Raw genomic sequence first — 22,237 nt, 5'->3', positions numbered from 1 at the left:
CAGTCACTCGACGACGCCCCATGGTGAAACAGCCACCTGCCTGGCAGGGCTTCCAGGCTGCCTACCTCCCCTAGCAACTTTAACACAAACCCTGAACATCTTTGGAATAGCGCCTCGGAGCCTGGGTTGATGTGTAACACCCATATGGTGCGTCTGGGAGCACCCGCTTTCCAATGGACTGCTGTACTCAGGGACTCAACAGTATCCCATCCTTCATTAAATTGTGGTCATGGACAAAAGCGGCTGGCTATGGTCTGTGCTGACCCCAAATAGCACCTGCTAATCTTTGACAAAACCAGACCTCCATGAGTGGGTGTGGGCTGAGCGACAAAGGAGAGGTGGACCACGCCATGTCGAGTTCGGGAAAATCAATGTGAGATGCACAGAAACAAAGAGAGCAGCGAAAGCCAAGTGTTTTAAAGCACATTTAGCGTCAATGAAAAGTGAGAAAGAAAAATAGACTCCAAGAAATGCAAAACAGTAACACAGAAAAGTAAGCAGAAAGAGGGTTAGGGTACGAAAGAGATGGGTTGGGGAGGATATGTTGTGGAGTATTGAACAGAGCATCTATGGTGGGGTTAATCATGGTGCACCCCCTAGCAAGAAGTGGAAAGGAGATAGCAAAAAGGTAGGTGTACATAGCCAAAGTGGAATGGGCAGGAGGGTGAGGAGGAGAATGAAAAGGGGGAGATATAGGGGGTAGGGCCAGTACTGTTTAGTCATGAGAAATTTGAACAGTAAAGATTATTTTTCCATTAGTATTAGATCAGTGATGGTGGGAACATATAGCCAAGGCCACCTGTGAGAAAGAGCAAGAGCTGAAAAACATTTTTAGCGGTTCATGTGTTGTGTTTTCTGCAGCTCAGTACCTGTAGTGTGCATGATTATATTCTTCTTTCAGGCACAAACCTAACCTTTCTTACACCCATTTTTGCCAGTCACTGTCTTTGTTAGATCAGATTCACAATTTCTTTATTAACCTTCCTGCATTCTCAAATTTGCTTGAAAATGCACCATTTGCCCACTATTTTTCAAAAATTGTTGGGGGGGCGGAAAAACCGGCCCAAACCCCCATTAGGAGATTCGGGCTCGCTCTCATTACCGTGTCACAAAAAAAAAAAGATTGTCTAAAAAGTGTGTCACCAACATGAAAAGTTTGGAAAGCTGTGCTCTACAGTGTCCAAGTCCATTCGTAGACATTGTAAGTGCAGTGCTGCCATTTAGAGAATATGGTTCTGGGAGCTTGTCATTACGAACTCCACAGCACCATAATGGCTACACTGAAAACTGAGAAGTTTGGTATCAAACTTCTCAGCACATTAAACCCACACTGATGCCAGTGTGGGATTTAATGAAAAATGCACACAGAGGACATCTTAGAGATGCCCCATGAAAACTAACCCACCACTAGTGTCCAGGCTGAGTGCTTGCTTTGAGCTGCCACAACCAGACATTTTACTGGACCCCTGGTTCGAGAGCCTGCTGCTCTCTGGGGCCTGAAACAATGCACATCCTGGGACGAGGTGTCAAGCCTTCTCCATCAGGATGGGCAGGGTTCATGAAAGGGAAGCTTCAATGGCTGGCCGCCTTTGTGAGCTTCCCCAGGCCAAATGCTGCTTTCAGCAACTGGTCCCCACTGGTTCTGACCCCCACTTTGGGCAGGTGAACCTGCGGGAAAAACAAGTGAAGAAGAGAGGTGTGCCCACCTCTGCCAACTCCACCCCTCAGGTGGGGAAGGTGAGGTGAAGCACAACTCACAGTCCACGCCATCTTGAACCATGGACAGGCACATGCCCCCCTCCCACTGGAAGGTGGAATAATAGGGGGTGTACCCACTCCAGGGAAGGGACCCATTGGTACCTGCCTTTACCTACCTGTAACACCCCTAAATCCAGTATTTAGGGGCATCCCTGAACCTTGATTCCTCAGATCCAGACTAGAAACAAGAAGAAAAGAAGAAGAAGAACCGAACAGCCGTGCAGCAGCTAACAAGAGAAAGACACCCACTGACTTGGCCCCAGCCCTACAGGCCTGTCTCCCCCTTGAACCTGCTCCAGAGAAATCCTGGTGTGTCCTGCAGCCAGCAACCTCAAAAACCCCGGAGGACCTGCCTGCCTTCACTTCCAAGACAGCTTCTCCCGTGAACTCTGGGTGGCGGTTGTACTCAGAAGTCCTTTGTCGCCCTACCTGCAGTGCTTTTGTAAATGGAGGTTCTCCTTTGGAAACAACAGGGCATCTGACGTCGAAATAGCACCCTGCACCCGGCCGCTGTAGTGCCGCTGAGGGTTCACCTCTGGTGTTAAGTTGTTTCCTCATTTGCCCCGAGCTAAAGTCCAGGAGGTCAGTTCCCACAACCTAGTGGCCTGCTTGCCAGCAGCCACCAACCAGAGGCCCCCTATCCCCCATTGGATAACATTGTTCCTCAACACTCTTCAATGGGGACGCTCTTTTCTACGATCTGGGCATGTGTGGGGTTCCCCCCAGGTTACAAAAATGTTATGGCATATTTATCAAGGGGCACAGGTTTTTATTCTAACCTAGCAGGAATAGTCAATGTGAACCGGGGGGACTAGGCAAGGGTGCACTCTTTCCCCCCCCCCCGTGGTTTATACTTTTTTATTGAACCCCTAGCCACCAAAATTCAAAACAATATGGCGATTAAGCACCAATTCTAGGAATGGCAAAACTAAAGCTATTTGCGGATGACATCATCCTCTATCTTAGCTTAGGAAGACAGAATATAGAGCTAAAATTGGCAGAATTTGGACAATTCGAACATATTGGAGGGTAGAAAATTAATCATAGCAAGACTGAGATTTTAATTATCAATACGAGTGACTTTCTCCCCGAAAATGTAAGGCAACAAGCCCTTGATCCTAACCCAAACCGATATTTAGGGATGTATGTTACTAATAAATACTGGGAACTTTATAAACGAAACTATGAAGCTAAGCAGAACAACATTTTTAAATTGCTAGAAGAGTGGTTGTGATTACCCCTCAAATTGATAGGCCATGTGGCCCTTATAAAGATGTCCATTCTACCTTCACTTGTTTTTCTTTTCACTAACATTCCTATAAAAATCAATTTGATTTATTTTAAAGAGTTAGAAACGATGTTTAGAAAGTTTTGTTTGGAGTAAGAAGACACCAAGGGTAAAACTCCTGGTGTTAACTCAATATTAATCCGGGTCGGCTTGCACTTCCGCAAGCTCATACGTATTATGAAGCTGCCATTTTAGATCTTACAGCCCATTTACTTGACTCAAAGGGATCAGCTGATAATTTCCTTTTGGACAAAATGGTGCAGGAGGCTGGCTCACAGATCCCGGCATTTTTAAAAACAGCTAAGCTCCCCACAGAAACTCGGTATAAGACTTTGCAGGACTACTCGTTTAGACTTCAAACCTTTTATTCAAAACAGACTTGCTCCACAGGGTTTTATTACTTTAAACTAGCTGAATGTAAACGCTTGGGCCTCAAATACAAACCTGCCATTTAAGGTCCTGGAACACTTGTGGTTTTAAAGAGCTGGGGCATATTTTAGTGGGAGATTGAGTGATCACTTGGCTAGAGGTCCAAGCTAGGTTTAGAGGCGGGAGCAAGCTCTTCTTTTTTGAATATATACAGATTTCACATTTACTGAATAAGCACAGCCTCTCATCCAGTTCTGGTCCAACTTTGCTCGTACCTGCCCTATTTAGAGCAAAGTTAAGAGGGGTAGGAAACTGGTATCGTCTTTTACGCTCCCAAGGAGAATCAATGGTGGTCAATACATTTCTAGAAAAAGTTAGCCAGGAGACACTATGTACGTTCTCTATCCGCGATTGGCAGGCCATATCACAACTAGGCAGTAAGGTACGCTCACTCTTGTCAATCCATAGGCTCCTTTTCCATCTGATGCTCTTCCGACCTTGCACTGGATTCCAGCTCGCATTTACTACCTGCTATGAATCTGTGACAAATTCCCCCCCCCCCCCCCCCCCCCCCCCCCCCAAGTTGGAAAGTCCGGACAGAGTCTGAACCAGTAAATCTTGAAACGCGTGGTTATTCCCCATTCCACTCCACATTTAGATGCGGGGATACTGTCTAGAAACATTATTCCTGATCTCATGGATTAAAGGCATCTGAAGTAGCCTCTCTCATAATCTGGCCCATACTGGATGTGTAACTACCACTAAAATATTGAACGTGTAGTCTAAGTGCCTCTCTTTTTACCTCTAGAGACAGCTTTAGCAGTTCATCAGCCTCCTATTTCCCCCCAAAAATATATAAGGGATAAAGTACACCCTGCCATACATGATAAGGCTATTTCAAGTCACCGGAGTTCTATAACCATATGGATGAGGCAGGAGGCAGAAGGCAGAGTTCGTTTATACGGTTATGGAACTGCTAGGTGACTTGCAATATCCTTATATACATTAGGGGGTACTTTATCCCATGTAATACATGTTCACGTCATCCCCTTTCTCCTTAAAACAAAGTTTGTGCATAGCTCTTTCGTATGAAAGAGCGAGCATGTTAGGAAACATGAATAAAAATAAAACCTCTAGTGCAAAATTAAATACATCAAAAACCGGTTAGATGTTTGTTGCAAACAGATATTCAAAACAGTTCACTACAAGTCCGTTTTAGCTCGGAGTGAGTAGAAACATGCAGAACGAATCTAGCTTTTCTCTATTAAGGAGTGCAAAAAATAAACAGTCTCTCTGCTTGTCATTGTAAGCTATAAAAATAGAGCAGAAGAAAGAAATGCAATGTCCCCTGTGTTGCTTCAAACAACTGCTGTAATCATGCTCCGTGACCTGACCTGCCTTTCACCTTGGCTGCTGGCTCTGGCAGCTGTTATTGTGAAGTCAGAACTCTACTTTCATAACTTATAGTCAAGTTATGACGTTTTTTCTTTATAATCAGACTGGATGTGTCAAGTTTATTGATTATAAAGAAATTAGAGGCTGCCATTTATACAGGGATTATAGAACCCCGTGCATGATTATAAAACTACATACATATAAACCTATATGGAGGTCCTTTCATCAGCCCTCTTAATCCATTGGTCTATTAGTTTCTTTCATGGTTTTCTTCCACCTGCCACAGCATACTGCCTGGGGCATCGGGGCAGTCCATTTCATCCATTGGCATCTTTTTTGATCATGTGTGCTGTAACCTGAAAAGTGATGTTCTTCAGTTCCCGAGCTTCGCGACCACTTCTTTATATTTGGTAGCTTTGCCATAATTTGCAAATAAATCAAAATTGCATGCATGCTGAAGAAAGACCTTTTGGCTTTGCCAATGCTTGATAAAATTGGTGAGCATTGTCACTGAAGACATAATATATATTGCAGTCACCGCAACATTGTAGTTCTACTTTTGAGACAGTGTCATGTCTCCGTGCTCCGTTTATAACATCCGGTCACCCTATTCCAGGTGTCTCCAATGAGTAGCTTGTGAGCTACCTGTGAGTGGCTCACCTGTGTGCAGCTCAGCCTACGACTATCAAAGCTTTTGCTTTGTTGAATTATTATATGTATTCCAAAATTAAAAAGCATGTACAAGATTAAAATGATTTTATTCACAACCCATTATCTGTAGAAAAATAGTTGAATTTTCAAAATGTGCTTAAAGCTATGAGTTGCATAGATATATCACTCCAATGTATACCTTGGTGCCGGGGTTGCTGCTATGGTTTGTATGTGCTACCCATGTAATATTTCAGTTCAATCTGTCAAAGCCTTTTTTATATTACTGCTGGAAACCCTGCCTAATTCACTGATGTGATCACGGCTGACTCTCTTGGATGGAGTGTTCACTTTTACGTCACTTGTTCTAGCAGCTCAGGATGATTTTCATTGAACATAATTAGCTCTTCTTACAGTAAAGGTTGGAGACCCTTCCCTATTCAGAGGAGGCTTGAGCGGTAGGGATTTGATGGTTTCGCCAGATATTAGTAAAATAGATACTTGCTTGTCAGTTTTATCCAATAAAAAAGATGTAGTTGAACAAATTTTCAACAAAAAGCACGGTTTGCTGACTATTTTGCTTAAGTTAAGAATATGTTCAAGTAATGTTAAATTGACCTTTTCCCCTGAAGAAAAAAGAACTTATTTGTGGGATATTATACAACAAAAAACAATTAAAGAGAAACACGTTACCATTGATCTACTTGAAAACAACGTGTTGGAATTCTGTAACTCTAAAATACAGAATCATGAACTGTGTAAAATTGCACAGGAAAATGTAACACATCGGTTATGAAAAAAGTTAATCGAACTTTATAGATGCACAGCTGTAATAAATAACCATGTTGCTGCTTTCTAGATTATTCTAACAAAGAGGGAATTGCGATACAAGGAAATACAGCGCTCGCTTTCATTTTGCGCCACTTAAAGCGGAGATTAGAACTCGAGTTGACTGGCTCCAGAAAACGTTCCAATAAATTATTGACATTTCAGCGTCTCATCCTGGCAGCCAAAATAAGTGTATAGTGCCTTGTATACCATGGACATTCCTGCACTGTCGCGTTACTTAAGGAAAGAGCTGGAGACATAAGCATTGCCAACGGTGCTGCTGCAAGAGGATGGGGAAATGTTATGGGTCTGGATCTACCTTTTCTTTATTTCAAACTTTACAGCAAACATAACTTTTTTTTTTTTACAGTTTTGAAGCCACACAAAAAGACATGATCCCAAGCAGTCCTTCTAGCTGCAGCCTTAGCCTCCTTCATTTTTAAATATCAGCCAGGATGCTGAACAAGGAACATTTTTTTGGGCTGGCACTCATGATATACCAAGGAGTAATGTGGCCGGATGAGTACAGTTGGCACAGCCCCAGTTATTTTCTTGGATCATTGACCCATATAGGAGGTCTTGTTCCCCAGAAACCAAATGCTCTGTTTCAAGCCTCTAAATCCCTGTACATTCTCACGTGGTGTACTCTTGAGGTATATTTGTTACAGGAAATGGCAAAATGACATATTTCTCAGATTACATTCCAGTCACAATCATAGCACCACTTAATTATATAGATCGATTTCAACTCATAAATTTTGAAGTTTTTTTATTGTTTATAGTTAAACACGGTTGGATCCCCCTCCCTTCCCCCCACCCCCCAGAAAACTCGTTCCCACTTTAAATATTACAGAACAAAAGCAGGTGCATTAAATACTGTGCAAAAGTCAGAGTCAAGAAAAAAATAATCAAATTCTTCCACAATTGTTTTAAAATAAAAAACAACCATTAAATCAAACTTCAAATACGTGACTTGTTTTCATCAGATAAAAACAGGAAAGATGCAGTTCGATCTGAAAGCGGTGGAGGGTTTAAATAGGGAAAGATGGCCACCCAAAACAGTGATCAGTTAAAGTGAATTGCGGTCGCTAGATTGACCAAGAATGAGGCTCATGCGAAATCAGGGAGCTGGTATTCCGAGGTGTGAGACTCCCTCCCAGTGAGTGAGAATGTGCTCCATGGTGTAAAATCCAAACCAAATTAGTGAGACTCAGCTCCAAGGCATGATGCTTGCACCCTTGGAGTGAGAGCTACAGCCAGTGAGTGAGACTGGTCTGGGAAGGACGAGTTCCCTGGGGGATGAGTAGGACAATGCTCTCATGTTTGACGCTAGCGCCCGGTCAGTGGGTTTCTGTAACAAGTTGTGAAACTGATGCACAATGAGTGAGAACAAGTTACAAGTTACAATCATGTGTTGCTAGATGTGAGGGTGTCTCCCAATGTGTGAAAATATACTTGAAGCTGAGGGGTTCCAAATCAATGACAGAATATTATCTCAAGGGTACCAGAAGTACACAGGATGAGCAAGGTGGGAGACTCGCCGCTGAAGTGGGCTAATCAACCTAGTAAAGTTGAGCCAAGATCTTAAAACGTAGCCATTATTATGCATTTAAATGCTAAGCAGTCACCAATTCGCATTACTCAATTTCCAAAAAAGGAACAAAAGTAATGTCATTGACTCAAAGCATCCCCCCTTCTTTGCTGAAACGTGCACGTGGGTCATTTGTGAATGTACGTGGTTCAGTGGGATTTAGAGGCTGGGGTGAGTATATTCGTTTTAGGGAAACTTATGGAGGAGCCACTCTGTTTAACCATCTCGAGCGGGTGTGGTGCTGATGAGAGGGAAGGATAACTGCTTTGGTGAATGTATATTTGGTGTAGAATGAGGCTAGTGGTTTTCTTCTCTTTAGGGAGCTTTCAGATGAGTGCTTCCATCCATTCCAAACAGAGGTTATCATTGGCTGTATGGCTTCGTCGAGTGCATCAGCTTTATAGGAGGGCGGCGTTAGGGGATTCATTTCATAACCTTTGAGTCTGAGGGGACTGATTTGAGGGTGAGATAATTAGGCATTTGCATCCCTTCTAAGGAGGTTCAATGGTGAAATGTGGGATTCTACCACTGCACGTGATGTGAGGCGAGGGTGAGTCATTACTTAATTTTAAGAAGAGTGGAGGATGAGGTCTGATTTTATCCATTGTGAAATAACCCGAGGGTGAGAAGTGCCTGAGATTTGAGCATATTGTGGACAAATCGTTCATTTTAAGATTTGAGTTGTAGGCGTCTTATTTTATTGATTACCGCGAAACATAAGGGTGAGGGTAGCGACGGTATTCATAACAGAGGATGCAATGAGTGTCTCCCTCTGATTGAAGGAGACTTAATAATGAGGTATGATGCATTTCAAGAGATTGGTGGGCATGGTGAGGGATTTTACCACAATGGATTTTTTAAAACTGCTGGCTGGTGATCCATTGTAGGAGATTTGTGCTGCTTCTGGGCGATTTCATTGGTCATGGAAATATGAAGAACAGGATTGGTTTCTTCACCCAGTATACTGTGATTTGAAGGTTTTGCAAGGTATGATTTTGTCAAGCTTACGCAGATTTAATGGACATGTTGGTATGAGAGATTCCAACCATTTTAGGAAAGATAGAGAGGTTGCACATGTGACTTGGCCAATTGAAGGTAAATCTGGGCTATGGGGGTAGACTTTGTTTATCTGGGTTATGGAGTTTTAGGAGAAGGATTGATTACTTCCATTCCATAACGTGGGGTAAATGTAACTGCTTAAGTGGGTACTTTACAATCGGATGCAGGTTTGTTGTTCTAATTTCAGCTGTTTGTCTTTTAAGCAAAGTGTACAAACCCGCACTTATATCGCCCTGTATTTTTGTTCAGATGTTTCCCACTTTTTATCAGTTTATGGCATTGTTTCAACATTTTCACCATCTGAGGGATCAATAGAGAAGGGGACGACTTTTCTCCCAGATCTTTACCAAACTGTCCACCAATTCTCCCACCAGAATCTTTCAAGCTCCTATTTTGCCCTTAAACAAAGATTAACTTGCCTGTGTCTGTTTGGTTATCTCACATAAAAAGCTTCACAAAGTCAATATGCATGTGTACCTAGTCTTTGCCCTTCAAATCAGCTCGAATTCCCGAAAAACCTTTATCGGTCTGAATCCATAAAAGCCTGCTCCCGTGCGTCTATAATAAACCAAAAGTCTGGTCTTTTAACACATTCTGAAATTACAATAACACAAATGGACACCCCTCCAAATTTCTAAAAGCAGATCCTCGAGAACTAAAATGGAAGCAGGAATTTTTACACAACACGCATGTGCAAGTTTACTTATTTTTCTCGTTTTGTCCATTATTTAAATCAAAACACTGGTTCACCTCCACGGCGGGTTGGTTTTCTGGGTCCCACTAATCTTCCCTCAGACATTTTTACCAGATAATGAGATGTTGGTTAGGTGCAGGGGTAGGTGCTCTGCACGAGCAGATTTCCCTCCCTGGCCTTTGGAACCGATTGCCTGGACCCATCATGCTTTGCGGCGCTACTCTAAGCACCCAGTACCAGCCCAGGCTGTGCACCTCGTGACCAAAGCCTGGAATCAAAGTGTGTGTCTACCCGAGTTTCCGTCTCTCCCAGTGTGCTGTGGGGCAGGCAGGCCTACAGCAAGTTTCATGGGAATCAATACCAGAACAAATTGGAAAGGTAATTTGAGGCCGGAGAGTTGTTAATTCGGTCTCACAAGCCATCCTCTTATAAAGGCAAATAACCATAAAATATAACCAAAACAGTAACCGTGAAAATGTATACTGGAAAATATGGCTCGCCTAACCTCAAATGTCATTTTAATAAGGGGCTGCCACTGGACCACCTACTCGGCCAGTATTGGCAGCTGAAGAAGTCCCAAATTTGAGTTGACCCCCAGGTGCAGATCGGTGGGGGGTGTGGGGACTCTTTAGCAGCAGTGAACATTTTTATCACAAACTAACATTTTCTAGATGTAAGGTGTCAGACGTCTGGGAAGCCTAGCCACTCCTGCAACATAAATAATAAACAGAACATAAAATTGGCTGTGGATGAGGAAACAAAATAGTCTGTGCGTGTTAACGTAGATGTCTTCCATGATTTTTATAAATAGATATCTATGTTCATCACTTGTGAATAGTCCAAGCCACAATGGCTGCCGGAGGGATGTCCCTGCATCACGTTGGCACAACGTGCACCTTCGATTGGTCCTCTCCAGAATGCTCACCAAAACGGTCATGGCTTCTTTTGAGCCACCAGAAAGCCACATTCCACCCAAAGTCATTCCTTCTTAATGTTCTCTGGGCTGATGCTAAACAAGCCCTTGGGCTTCTTGGTCTGGTGGGTTTTTATGTGCTTGGACAAGTGGTCGCTGCGCATGAACCGCTTCCCACACTCCTGGCACCCGAACCTTTTTTCACCTGTGTGAGTCCGCAGGTGGCGCTGGAGCTCGTCTGAGCGGGTGAAGGTCTTGCCGCAGAAGATCCAGTTGCAGACGAAGGGGCGCTCGCCAACGTGCCAACGCAGGTGGGCCTTCAGGTGTGATGTCTTGCCGTAGACCTTGCTGCAGCCTGGCATGTGGCAAACATGGAGCTTCTTCTTGCCTGGCTCCTCCATGCCGGTTGAAGTCTGGCAATTGGGGCACTTGCACCGCCGACATCGCCGGGCTGCACTTAATAGGTTCTTAGAGGAGTTCTGCAGCAGGGCTGTGATTTGGGGTTGTGGTCCCAGGACCAAGGGTCTCCCCAAGTGGAAAGAGTGGAGATTGTTAGGGTTGGTCTGCTGCAGGTTCCACCAGTGGGAGTCCTCCATGTGCCCAGCAGTGAAGTGCCGCTGTGTAAGGCCTGCTGAGCTCTGCATGAAGGTGGAGTAGTCTTGTAGCGTACCAGGGGGCTCCTGGAGGTGGTAAGATGCCCCAGCTTGGACTTGGGAGGTCAGAACTTTCACTGGCGATAGTTCAAAGGAGTAGGCTGTAGGATCAGCTGGCGGTGTCAACGGCAGGTCGTGAGGGCCCACCTGCTGAATGTACCCCCCAGAGTACTGGGCCTTTGGTGGCCCAAATGCTACAGCATGGGCACTCACACTTCCCTGGCCCTCATTGCTCCAGAACTGGAACATCCCAGCTGTGGCCCCAGTGTTCTCATAGGTGATGGACGCGTACTCCGCCATGGAGGGGGCAGCAGGTCGAACTTGTCCGCAAGTCGCAGCTAGGAACGCAATAGAGGGTTGAAGCACACCTTCCGGAGAGCAGTTAGGGGTTCTGTCCTGGTGCAAAGAAACAGAAAAGAAACGTGAGTTCAAGTAATTTTGCAGGTTCTATTGTCTTTTTAATCTTGGTTTAAGAAGAGATTCATAGTCAGAATGCAGCAGCTAGGCTGATCCTCAAAATCCCAAAAAGAGAGCACATATCTCAGCATCTGAGATCACTTCATTGGCTCTCAATTGAGAAAAGATGCATTTTCAAGTCTCTTTCCTACTGCCACAAAGCTGCGCACATGGAGAAGCATGCTGAGCATTACATCCCCTCTCCTTCTCCTGCTTCAAAAGGGACCTGAAACTCCATCTCCTTAACAAATACTTTCCTGACCATCGTCAACTAACCCAGACTTAATTATCTGAGCGGACTCCTCTCTCGCTTGACATTCAAGGATAGTTGGTGACCAGACTGTGTTAGCTACCTTCGATTGTTTTCTCTCCCTCCCCTGCAATGTTGACCTATTTTTCATGTTGTACTTTTTTATCTCTGTTTTGCTTCCATACTGATTTCCTACTATGCAATGCAATTTCCTTCTGTTTTTACAGTGTGTATGTGAAGCGCTCCGATACCTACGGGTCAAGCTACCGGTATATAAAACTTTTAAAATAGAAAATAAAAATAAAATAGAAAATCTCGGCTCTCTTTCAAAGATAGCCCCATCCGAGCATTGCGCTCCACCTCTGCTTTTCTAGTTAAAGTGCCTAAACTCAGAAAAGCCAGGATAGGAGGTAGAGCGCTCGCAGTGGTGACAGCAAAAGCAAGGAATGCTCTGCCCATCTCACTCAGAGTAGAAAGCCCACGGATGCCTTTTAGAAAAGCTCCCAAAATATTTTTCTTGTAACCATTTAGGCTCAGATTTATTCAATATCAGTATCAGCGCCAGGAAACCTTTGGGTATTTGCGCACTTAATAAAAACATAAACCTAAAACCTAGACAGCCTCCTTTGTCCAGAACTCTTAAACAGCTGATAACTGGAAACAATACTCCTGACTTGACCTCCACAACTTAATACATTTCTCAATGTGAGGCTTCCAAAGTTGGGCACATTACCCAAACTAATGGTTTATAAAATGGCTTTTCAACATCAATTGTTCTTGTGGTTACACCACCAAAGCTCGTTCCATGCCAGAATAGTTCACCTAGGCCAGGTGTTCTTTTGTGGTTTTTATTTGTAGTCCTGTTTATCTGACTTTTAATTGAGGGTTATTTGTACCAGGATCCAGAGAAAGAAGCTGACGGTTACTTTCGGACAAATGAATGAAATTAAATGAAATGAAAAATTGCACTTATATAGCGCATAGCCACCCGGAGGCCTCGCAGCGCAAATGGAAACCCAGGAGCGATCCTTTCCTTCTAGGCACCACAAGATGTTCCTGTATCTCTGTATTACATTGCCACACCTCTTGGAGCTTTTAGGGACCCAAACTCCAGTTATGGAGGTTCACCATACACATTTGCTTCCATAAAGCTATACTAGAGCTACATCTTGTGTATTATGCTGCTATCTGGTGACTGTATTGAGAAAAGCTTCTAGTTGTCCTAGACCTCAAACCTACTATTACATGCAAGTCGATTGTTATTCAAACTGAGGGCTTAATTTACAAAGCTATTTGCTCGCATACACCTAGCCTATGCACAGAACAGTACTTTCATTAGCAAGATCATCACCCCATCTTGATGCAACTCCAATTGTGCCCCTTGCCGGCTGCACCATCTTCGAAGGCAGCTGCATCATTTACAAAGCCATCCTGACCAGCACCTGTTTATCTAGCAGGCAAGATCTCACCATCTATGGTAGCTCTCTGCACACCTGCAACCAGGACACAAGCAGTCGGAAGACTAAGCAGTTTAAAAAAAGAAAGAAACATGACAGCAGGCCTTTTCCACCTAGGCAGGCAGGATCTGAAGCGGCATCCCTGTATCCATCAGGACCGCCCTTCGATGCTCCTGTTTAGGAAAGAGTTGTAGACCTACCTTTTCAAAAAGCACTACACCATAATTAATTAACCACCCACAACCCAGCATCCTCTCCTATTACTTGTTGACTTTATGCTTATCTTTGACCAGGTCCAATGCTACTCTGCCTTTCTGCTAGGTTTGCACCCTAGAAATACCACACACACACACACACACACACACACACTTCTGATTCTCAAAATCAGAATGCTGAGTTTTACCTTTGAGAATGGATTTTCCCACTCTTAAAATTCTAATAGTACGGTGTCATTTCAAGTGTGAGTAAATCAGTGTATGGATACCTTCAAAAAGTGGTGAGAGTATATCGCCTAAAATGATAGGGACCCTGCCACCCAAATTTAGTGTGGGTGTCATTCATGGGTTTCCCAACGAGGAAATGATTTCCCCCATGGAAGAAAAAAACTATTAACCATTGTAATTTATAACTGCAAGTGTTTGGCGTCCTCTGTTTGAATAAATGGCTCTACATTGGATGACTCCTGAAAACCCGCAACTGTGAAAGGTTTAGAAGTCTACTTCAGAAATTCTTGGTGACTTCCAATAAAGTTGGGAACATGGTGTAGGAGTAACCCTACCTCCATACGTAGTCCTACCTTCGCCCATAGCACCTTGTGATTATGTCTAAAGTAAGGAATTACATAGTTGATGATACCCTGAACCTCGCACGGTCACAGCATGGAGAACTGCAGTTTAAATACTCCCTGATCTTTCATTATATCCCAAAGTTTTGGGGAGCAGGATTAAGTACTGAAGGGTCTGAAGATCGCCGCGTCCATTACAGAAACAGTTGTTTTAAAGTTAGGATTATTATTAAACATGCGGATAGCAAACCTATTCATAAGTAGCAGAAATGACATTTTTTGAACAGTAGGATCGGATGGACTCGATCCATGTTATATTTTAAGTTGCACTTGGGACATTTACATAAAAGAAATCTAGAAGGAAATCTGTTACAAGGTCCCTGAGTTCTCCTGAATATTGGATAGAAATCCAGCCTATCCAAACCAGATCCATGTCAGACTTTCACTATAGCCCCATAAAATACATTTATCAATCCTCCAAATATTTACTCCCATGCCATTTCGGAGAGGAGTGTCAGGTAACTTTTTAAAGTAATAATTAACGAGCCCCACCTTCTCAGCTTCCAAGAAGCGTCTACTAACCTTAAAAAAATTACATAACCCTTACATTTTCTCAAAAGCATTAACAACTTTGAAAATAAGCTTAGTGCATTCAAGAAATGGTACTTAAAATCCCCCTTCTCGATTTTGTTAAGGTTGAGCCGGTGTGTTTTTTAAACTTTACTTTTTATTACTTACACTTGTTATTGTGTCTATTGCATGTTTGCCCCAAAAAGATTTTCTTCTAAAAATCGCAGGCTATTAACTCCACAACTGATGAATGGCTTTACCAATGCCTGTCTTCGGGGACTGTGGCGTCCTGGCTGCAACTGGCTGCTACAAAATTCATCTCTCTTGAATCTTGTGGTAATCTTTGCCTCAGCTCTCTCCGGGGAGGTACAGTGGACCCCGGAAATTACTAAATGTGCGCCCAGCCATCTCTGGACTCAGCAAGCCTTAGGTACACGAAATTGCCACCCTCCGCCCGCCATCACACACACACTACGAAAGGTCCATAGAACAAACTAAATGAATAAACTGTACAGAGAGGAACAGATGCACTCACCATATCACAGAGTAACCCGGACCACAACCCCTGCATCTCCTGGACGCGTACTCCGGCGTTTCCAGGCATGTCCAGAATTGAAAGCAGACACCTTTCAATCCATCTGCTTTATCCAAGGGTCTGGGATTGGGCCAACCATTTCCTCGAGCGCCCCCTCTCCCTCAAAAAAAGGGAAGAAAACCAGGGTCGTCCACACTGCAGCCCCCACCGTGCGAGCCCTCCTGGCTGGGACCGGAGCGCATCACCTGCTCCTTGTTCCAGGGAGGAGGGGGCTGGCAGGAAGCCGAGGGATTAACCACTGAGTGGAGGCAGGGAGGGGGGAACCAATGAATATTTTCACACCAAACAAATTCCGCGCTCCATGTGTCCCCTCTCGACCTCCGAGGATGTCAGGTGACAGCAAACTGTGAAACGAAACTAATGCCCCGCCCCAGATGCCTGTTGCGCCTAGAAACTGTTTGATGGGACCCTGGCACTTTTATTCGAAAGAAACATGCGTCCCGGCGGCTTGAAAGGGGAGGCGTGCTGAACGCTAGTTTGTAGGGATGGAGGAAAAGGTAAGAAGAAAAGGTAGAGCGACCGCGAGTCCGCGCTGCATGACGTCAAACACAAAACTGCAAGTACCAGAATTCAACATGCAGAGTGGCAACCCAGGGCTGCTTTACATCACACATGAGGCGTGGTCTCTTGGCCTCTAAGCTCGTGTTGATCCAGGTGGGAACTCGGTCGACATTGCCAAATGTATCCAAAACACAGTGCACGTTCTGATTTTCAAGGCAGCGCCAGGGCGCATTTTAGTGTGGCCAAGATGTGATCATGCAAACAGGTGCTCGCCTAACAGGCAATACTTCCGGGTGTGAAGTCCGCTCCTGCGGTACTCTTCGGCCTCATTCTTCCTAAAATTTGACATGGTTCCCAACAGGCTTTGCGTCATGGGCCGCTAGTCCGTCCTGTTTTTTTCCCGATCCATAGAGCTCTGAATTCTGGGACTTGTATGCTCGTTTCTCCTAAGTGTGTGCAGTGGTGCTCTATGTTCCCGCGTGTAGGCAGCTAATAAACTAAGGAGAACTGTCTGCAAAAACAATAGTGAAGCAAGAGCCGCACATTCCGCTGGTGCGTGAGGGCTCAATGAAAGCTTCTTAAACACAACGTTATGGTTCATCCATTTGGGTGTGAATAAAAGTGCACACCTTTTATTCTGGCCAGGACCCAGCTTTTAAAAAGGCGTCAATACACGTATTTTTTCGCTCTTTGAGAAGCCACAATGTGAGCGCCACCCCAATCAATTGCGTTTGTAATCATTAATAAGCTAAAATAAAGAAAATACTTTGGAAAGCTACATTTAAATTCCACGTAATTGCACTACCAGCTAGCTGAAAGGGAGTATAGAAATTAACTCTTGAAAGAAGTGATATTTTGATGAGGTTGAAGAGAATCCACTGAGAAACATTTTCCACTGAATCCTCTTGTATTCTCAGAGTGGCACACAACATCACTGTTCTAAATGTAGCACTAATGAACCACATTCCAAGTGAAAGGGATACAACTGACCCATATTTCTCTGAAATGTTCCCAACATACCAGCAAACTAAGTGAAATCGAAACAGTGTAACCCAGCTCTTGTGACGGAAGGAAAGCGAAAAAACAAGTTCCACCCTTCTGATGAGCCACTGTTCTGAGGGTGGTAAGTCCTCCAAGTCCCTCTGCCTCCTTTGGTTGGCCATATTCTGACTGGGACCTATTGCCTATATCAATACATTTACAACGTGTCTCAGTCAGTGTCAGCAAATACAATGCACCCCAACCAGAATTTAATGCATACAATGCGCCACCAATTACAGCACAATACATACAATACCCTCCAATCTCCATGGACCACATGCAAAAGATAAGGAAAAACAAGAACTATTGATAACTGGATTACCAAACAACGTTTGTCATTAACTCAGACCACCTAATCAGATCTTAAGGCTTTCTCTCTTACGTCAGTAAACCGGTCACTGAAAAATCCAAACAAATACACCACGAGCAGACGAAGCATTGTTTCCAAATGAGCAAGTACTGATTGAATGAAAGGTGTCCAAACTATCTGCCATGATTACTAATAGGAGCAGAAATGTAGAACACATACATATATTTAGGCTAAGAAATGCATAGAAATGGAATCAAAAGTAGGAACAAACTATGCAGTAACTTTCAAGAAATATAAAATATCAAGCGTGGGTCTCTGAAACCTGAGGTTTTGTTGTTTTCCTACCGGGCAGTGCAGAAGTCCTGTGCTGTCCCTTTCACAGTGCAGCAGTCATGCTGACAAGGGAGGGGCAGCCCAACTAAACGCACTGCTGCAGTACTGCATGGCACCTGCATTCTTTACAGAGCACGTCAACTCTGCGCCGCCGCTGTAAATGTACAGATGTAGATGTATGTTCCTCACTACGGTTGTTGAACCTTGAGAGGTGCACCGCCCACACTGCTGACGTCACCCTTGTACTCAAGTAGTAGTGACTCATTGAGACACTGCACTGAAATGCGGAGTCGCTTGGAGTCGCTTTTAATTGAGAGAATGGCCGTTTCTGCAGCCCTTGTTTGCGCTTTAGGTGTCTAAGGATCGAACAAACATACATCTCTGGGTTATGCATGGACTTTAGACTTAACAAGCCGGAAACAGTGAGCAGAGATTCCCTTTCTGTTTCCGCCTTTTGTCTGACATTCGTGCATTTACTAGCAGAAGTTCCCAGTTATATGTTTGAACTTCAGACAACTCAAGCGTAAGAAAACTGGTGTTCTGCTCTGCGCCGGGCCATCAGGAGGCGCACCCTGGTGCTGTCAAGCATTTCAGCTAAGAAGTGCAGCTCTTGAAGTGCCGTATTTACTATCCAAAGTGCAGCAACCTGAGAAGACCTTCGGCCTAACAACTGCACGGCACCCTGGCTCTGCCCTACAACTCCACAGCACCCTGGCGCTGCCCAAGAACTCCCCAGCACCCTGGCGCTGCCCAAGAACTCCGCAGCACCCTGGCACTGCCCAAGAACTCCACAGCACCCTGGCGCTGCACTACAACCCCACAGCACCCTGGCGCTGCCCAAGAACTCCACAGCACCCTGGCCAACAACTCCACAGCACCCTGGCGCTGCCCAACAACTCCACAGCACCCTGGCGCTGCCCAAGAACTCCCCAGCACCCTGGCGCTGCCCAAGAACTCCGCAGCACCCTGGCACTGCCCAAGAACTCCACAGCACCCTGGCGCTGCACTACAACCCCACAGCACCCTGGCGCTGCCCAAGAACTCCACAGCACCCTGGCCAACAACTCCACAGCACCCTGGCGCTGCCCAACAACTCCACAGCAACCTGGCGCTGCCCAACACCTCAACAGCACCCTGGCCAACAACTCCACAGCACCCTGCCCAACAACTCCACAGCACCCTGGTGCTGCCCAACACCTCAACAGCACCCTGGCCAACAACTCCACAGCACCCTGCCCAACAACTCCACAGCACCCTGGCGCTGCCCAACACCTCAACAGCACCCTGGCCAACAACTCCACAGCACCCTGGCCAACAACTCCACAGCACCCTGGCGCTGCCCAACAACTCCACAGCACCCTGGCGCTGCCCCTTTACTGAGCAGCCGGGTTTCCGATCGCTCTTCGGACCAGCACCAGGTGTACTCAGTTTAGGCATCAGCCACTGAACAGGCTGCATCCTGTTTACGCAGCTCCGTGTGCGCCTCTAAGCGCTGGGGTTACAATACTGCAGGGGCGCGTAGCAAGGGTCACAATAAACCACCAGAAACCCGAAACGTGGGGTATTTAAAACCAGATATAATAACATATTCAGACGTGAGCTCCACAGAATACAGGTGATTTGTTTTGAGAGGGAAATGAAAAAAGACGCGCTCAGAAAATGAATGACTGCTGCCCGGCTCGCTCTGGTCACATAACCATGGCCGAGCACCCAGCACCGCGCGCTCTTCAGGTATCCCCGTAGCACGAGAGAGTGCTTTCACACAGCCCAAGAGCACATCACGTGACAAACCCTGAAACACAGCAAAATACACGCGTCCGTAAAGGTACACTTCTAAAATTACAAAAAACGTTGATTCCATTTATAGATGTTCTTTTTGTGGGCCTTGAGGTAGAACACTGTAAGAGGGCGAGGAAATGAGGAAATCTTGTCACTTGTAGATGTTACTACCTTCTTTAGAGTAACAGCATAGGTACGGAAGTGGACGCACTAACTCAACAATTGTAGCAAAGTGCGTCGAGAAATCAGCTACACGAGGCTTCCAAGTCCACCATAAACCACTGTACCGAGCGCCCTTCCCCGGGCCGGAACGCAGTGCAGCTCGGACATAGAGCCAACCGCACTGATACGAAGCGCACCTCGCCTTGAATTAAGAAAGGGCCCCGCTGGTTGAATATGGCCACCGCCCAATGACCTTAGTCAAGAAACGGGGCGGCTCACTCTGTGTATTTTAGTGTCTTCGAGCTGCTGACAGTGGTTCAAGCATTGAATATGGATAAACTGGTTGCGCTCCATCTCGCCCCTCGTGAACATGTAAATATAAAACTAAAATGCATTAATAAGGAAAAACCTACTTGGTCAAGCAGACGCTATAAAAATACACACCAGTCACCAATGAAATTCTATAGAAGAGAAGTATTTCCGGGACTGTATGTTTTGGGTGATTTCCCGATCGCCCCGGGCGTTTGAATTACTTTTGTGTGCACACTGACCTGTAAAAAGCTCTGCAGAAGGTGGTCCGCTCTGTGCTGGGCAATGGCCGCCATGAGTGTCCACACAACAATTAAGGCTTCATTTGCACAGACGTGGGTCCCAGCAGCCGGCACCTGCGGGGCAGCGCCTCTCCTCTCTGCCTCCAAGCCACACTGCCCAGATGCGCTCCCTGCCCAAGAACTTTCCCCCTCTGTTTCTCCCTTATTTGCACAATTTAAAGGGGGGGTCCCGTCTCAGCCAATCAGGAGTGAGGACCGGGGCTCCCTTTGAAGTCGGAATGGCGCAACCAATCATTAAAATAGATTGAATTATTTCAAAGGGGATCTGGCGTTTTTTTCCCTCTATCTGGAGACGGTGCGACCCCCCGCCGGGGGGCTGCTTGATATGCGAAAGAGCTGGCTTGGGGGCTGCGAGATGGATCGGGCGGCAGAGGGAGTCCTCTGCGCTCGCGCTACCTCGCACCTCGCTCCTTGGAAATAAACCCACAAATATATTTGAGCGCCCACTTTTTTTTTTACTTTAGTTGATGCCAACTCGGAAGCGTCTCATCTCACCGCTTTCCAATCTAAATAGTAAAAATCACGTGTGCCAAATATATTTTTGGGGTGGGGCGCGCTGATTTATCAGTTGTCATTACTATTATGTTTTTTTTCCAGCGAGCGCCTCGACTGCTGGAATATCACTTCTCTGTGCGCCCAGCAGTGGCGGCGTGAGGACGGGGTAGTACAATGGAGAGATGGTGGCGGGGAAAGGGTTATGATACGTTATTTCAATATATTTGTAAAATGCCGCCATGTCTTCCCACCTGAGGGGTGGCAACCCGACTGATTGCATGAATGCAGGAATTAATATGGATGATCGAATTGATTCTTGCGTGAATGGATAAATAAAAGCATGAATGGGTGAATACATTAATGACTGTTTGGGGAGAATGAATGATCAAAGGTATATCTGAAGGTAGGTATACTTTTATTTAAGAATTGATTTGTGAGTAAGGAAATAGATGAATGGATGAACGCATGACTGATTGATTACATTTGTATTGCACTTGAGTGAGCGTTGTCTGTACCTAATCTTGAAGAAACATTAAAAAAACACAAATGGGCCTTTAGTGCCGAGCCAAACAGTGAGTGTTCCTCTTCCAATAATGTTGAGTTCATCAACGAATTCCAAAGTCGAGAGACAAGGTGACAATTTCTGAATTTTAATAGCTTGAACCAGGGATTTTTCTTAGTGACGTGCATAGGGTCAGCCATTTTATCTGGTGCTCGAAAGTCCCAGAATCGTACAGAAGCGTCTGAACGAAAGACACAATATTTTACCCTTCCAGGTGAAAAAGCCGAAGGTCAGGAAAAAGCTTTAAAACCATGGGTACTCACAAACATTTTCCCAAGGGCCACAAAATATGGTCTGTGGTGTGTCTGAGGGCCGCACGGATGCCAGTAGGATTGGAGTTGGGCTTTGCGGGCTGGGGTGTTGGGTACTGTGGGTGTTGGGGAAGCAAAGCATATACATGGTGTGGCAATTCCAAATGGCCCTCTAAATTTATTTATTGAGTTTTATATAGCGCTGGCTAGACCCGGAGGTATCAGAGCACTTTACATGAGGAGAGTTACATAGGTTCCATGTTACACATTGTTATAGAAGGTACATCAATTACAAGTTACATCCGAAAGGTACATCAATTCCAGGTTACATCGGTTAATTCATGGCGTGTAGAAGGGTAGGGGGGTCATGTCAAAGGGCGACGGGGAGGGACATTAAGCGGAGAATAGGCACAAGGAAGAATAAAGCAGGCAGATGGAGAGAGAGATTCAGGGGAGAGAGGAAAGGAAAAATAGAGGCAAGCCAAGCCTGAAAGGAGGGAAGAGGTGGGGGAGAGGGTAGGAGGCATGGTGAGGAGACGAGGAGGTAACTGTGTCCGATTCCCATAATCTCCAGAAATGTCATAGATTTGACAGTACTGTTTTAGGCAGTATCTGAATCGCTATCTATCTACTAGCCTCCTCTACTTGCAATCACTACCACTGGAGAGTCAAGTGTAAAAAACGAAAGTATCCTCATAATTGAATTGGAATGAAATCAGAATAACACAATGTGAAATAAAAACAAGCATTTACAATGCAATGGTTTTGCCTTTGTTAAAGTTAGAGCTATTGGCATTGCTCTTGACATTATTTTTATTTATGTTTTTTTTTAACATAAATAAATGGCATTGTCATTTACAATCCTACTAGCTTTATCTCTCGCA

At 45.0% G+C, this 22,237-nt stretch overlaps 1 protein-coding gene across 5 annotated transcripts; it reads right to left on the bottom strand.

Annotated features, from left to right (window-relative positions):
- Positions 1-7,039: 7,039 nt before the first annotated feature.
- LOC144831019 (transcription factor Sp5-like) lies at positions 7,040-20,193 on the bottom strand. Of its 5 annotated transcripts, none has more exons than XM_078688960.1 (2): positions 19,986-20,193; positions 7,040-11,592 (listed from the first exon to the last, which is right to left on the bottom strand). In XM_078688960.1, the coding sequence occupies exons 1-2, from the start codon at positions 20,037-20,039 to the stop codon at positions 10,609-10,611; spliced, it is 1,038 nt and encodes a 345-aa protein (XP_078545086.1). In that variant the 5' UTR covers positions 20,040-20,193; the 3' UTR covers positions 7,040-10,608. The 5 variants fall into 5 exon arrangements, with proteins under 5 accessions (XP_078545086.1, XP_078545088.1, XP_078545089.1 ...); XM_078688962.1 differs by having other exon boundaries at positions 7,040-11,587; positions 19,986-20,093; XM_078688963.1 differs by lacking the exon at positions 19,986-20,193 and adding an exon at positions 17,506-17,659.
- Positions 20,194-22,237: the final 2,044 nt, after the last annotated feature.

The sequence above is a fragment of the Lissotriton helveticus genome, chromosome 1_1 (assembly GCF_964261635.1).
Source record: "Lissotriton helveticus chromosome 1_1, aLisHel1.1, whole genome shotgun sequence".
Lineage (NCBI taxonomy): Eukaryota > Metazoa > Chordata > Amphibia > Caudata > Salamandridae > Lissotriton > Lissotriton helveticus.
The sequence above is the reverse complement of the archived record's forward strand: the minus strand, read 5'-3'. Positions and strand labels throughout refer to the sequence as shown.

Coding starts and splice junctions, on each gene's coding strand:
- LOC144831019 (XM_078688959.1), bottom strand. CDS start 15,317: ATGCCTGGAAACGCCGGAGTACGCGTCCAGGAGATGCAGGGGTTGTGG. Junction 11,593..15,248: donor CCGGGTTACTCTGTGATATG/GTGAGTGCATCT, acceptor TCTTTGCACCAG/GACAGAACCCCTAACTGCTC.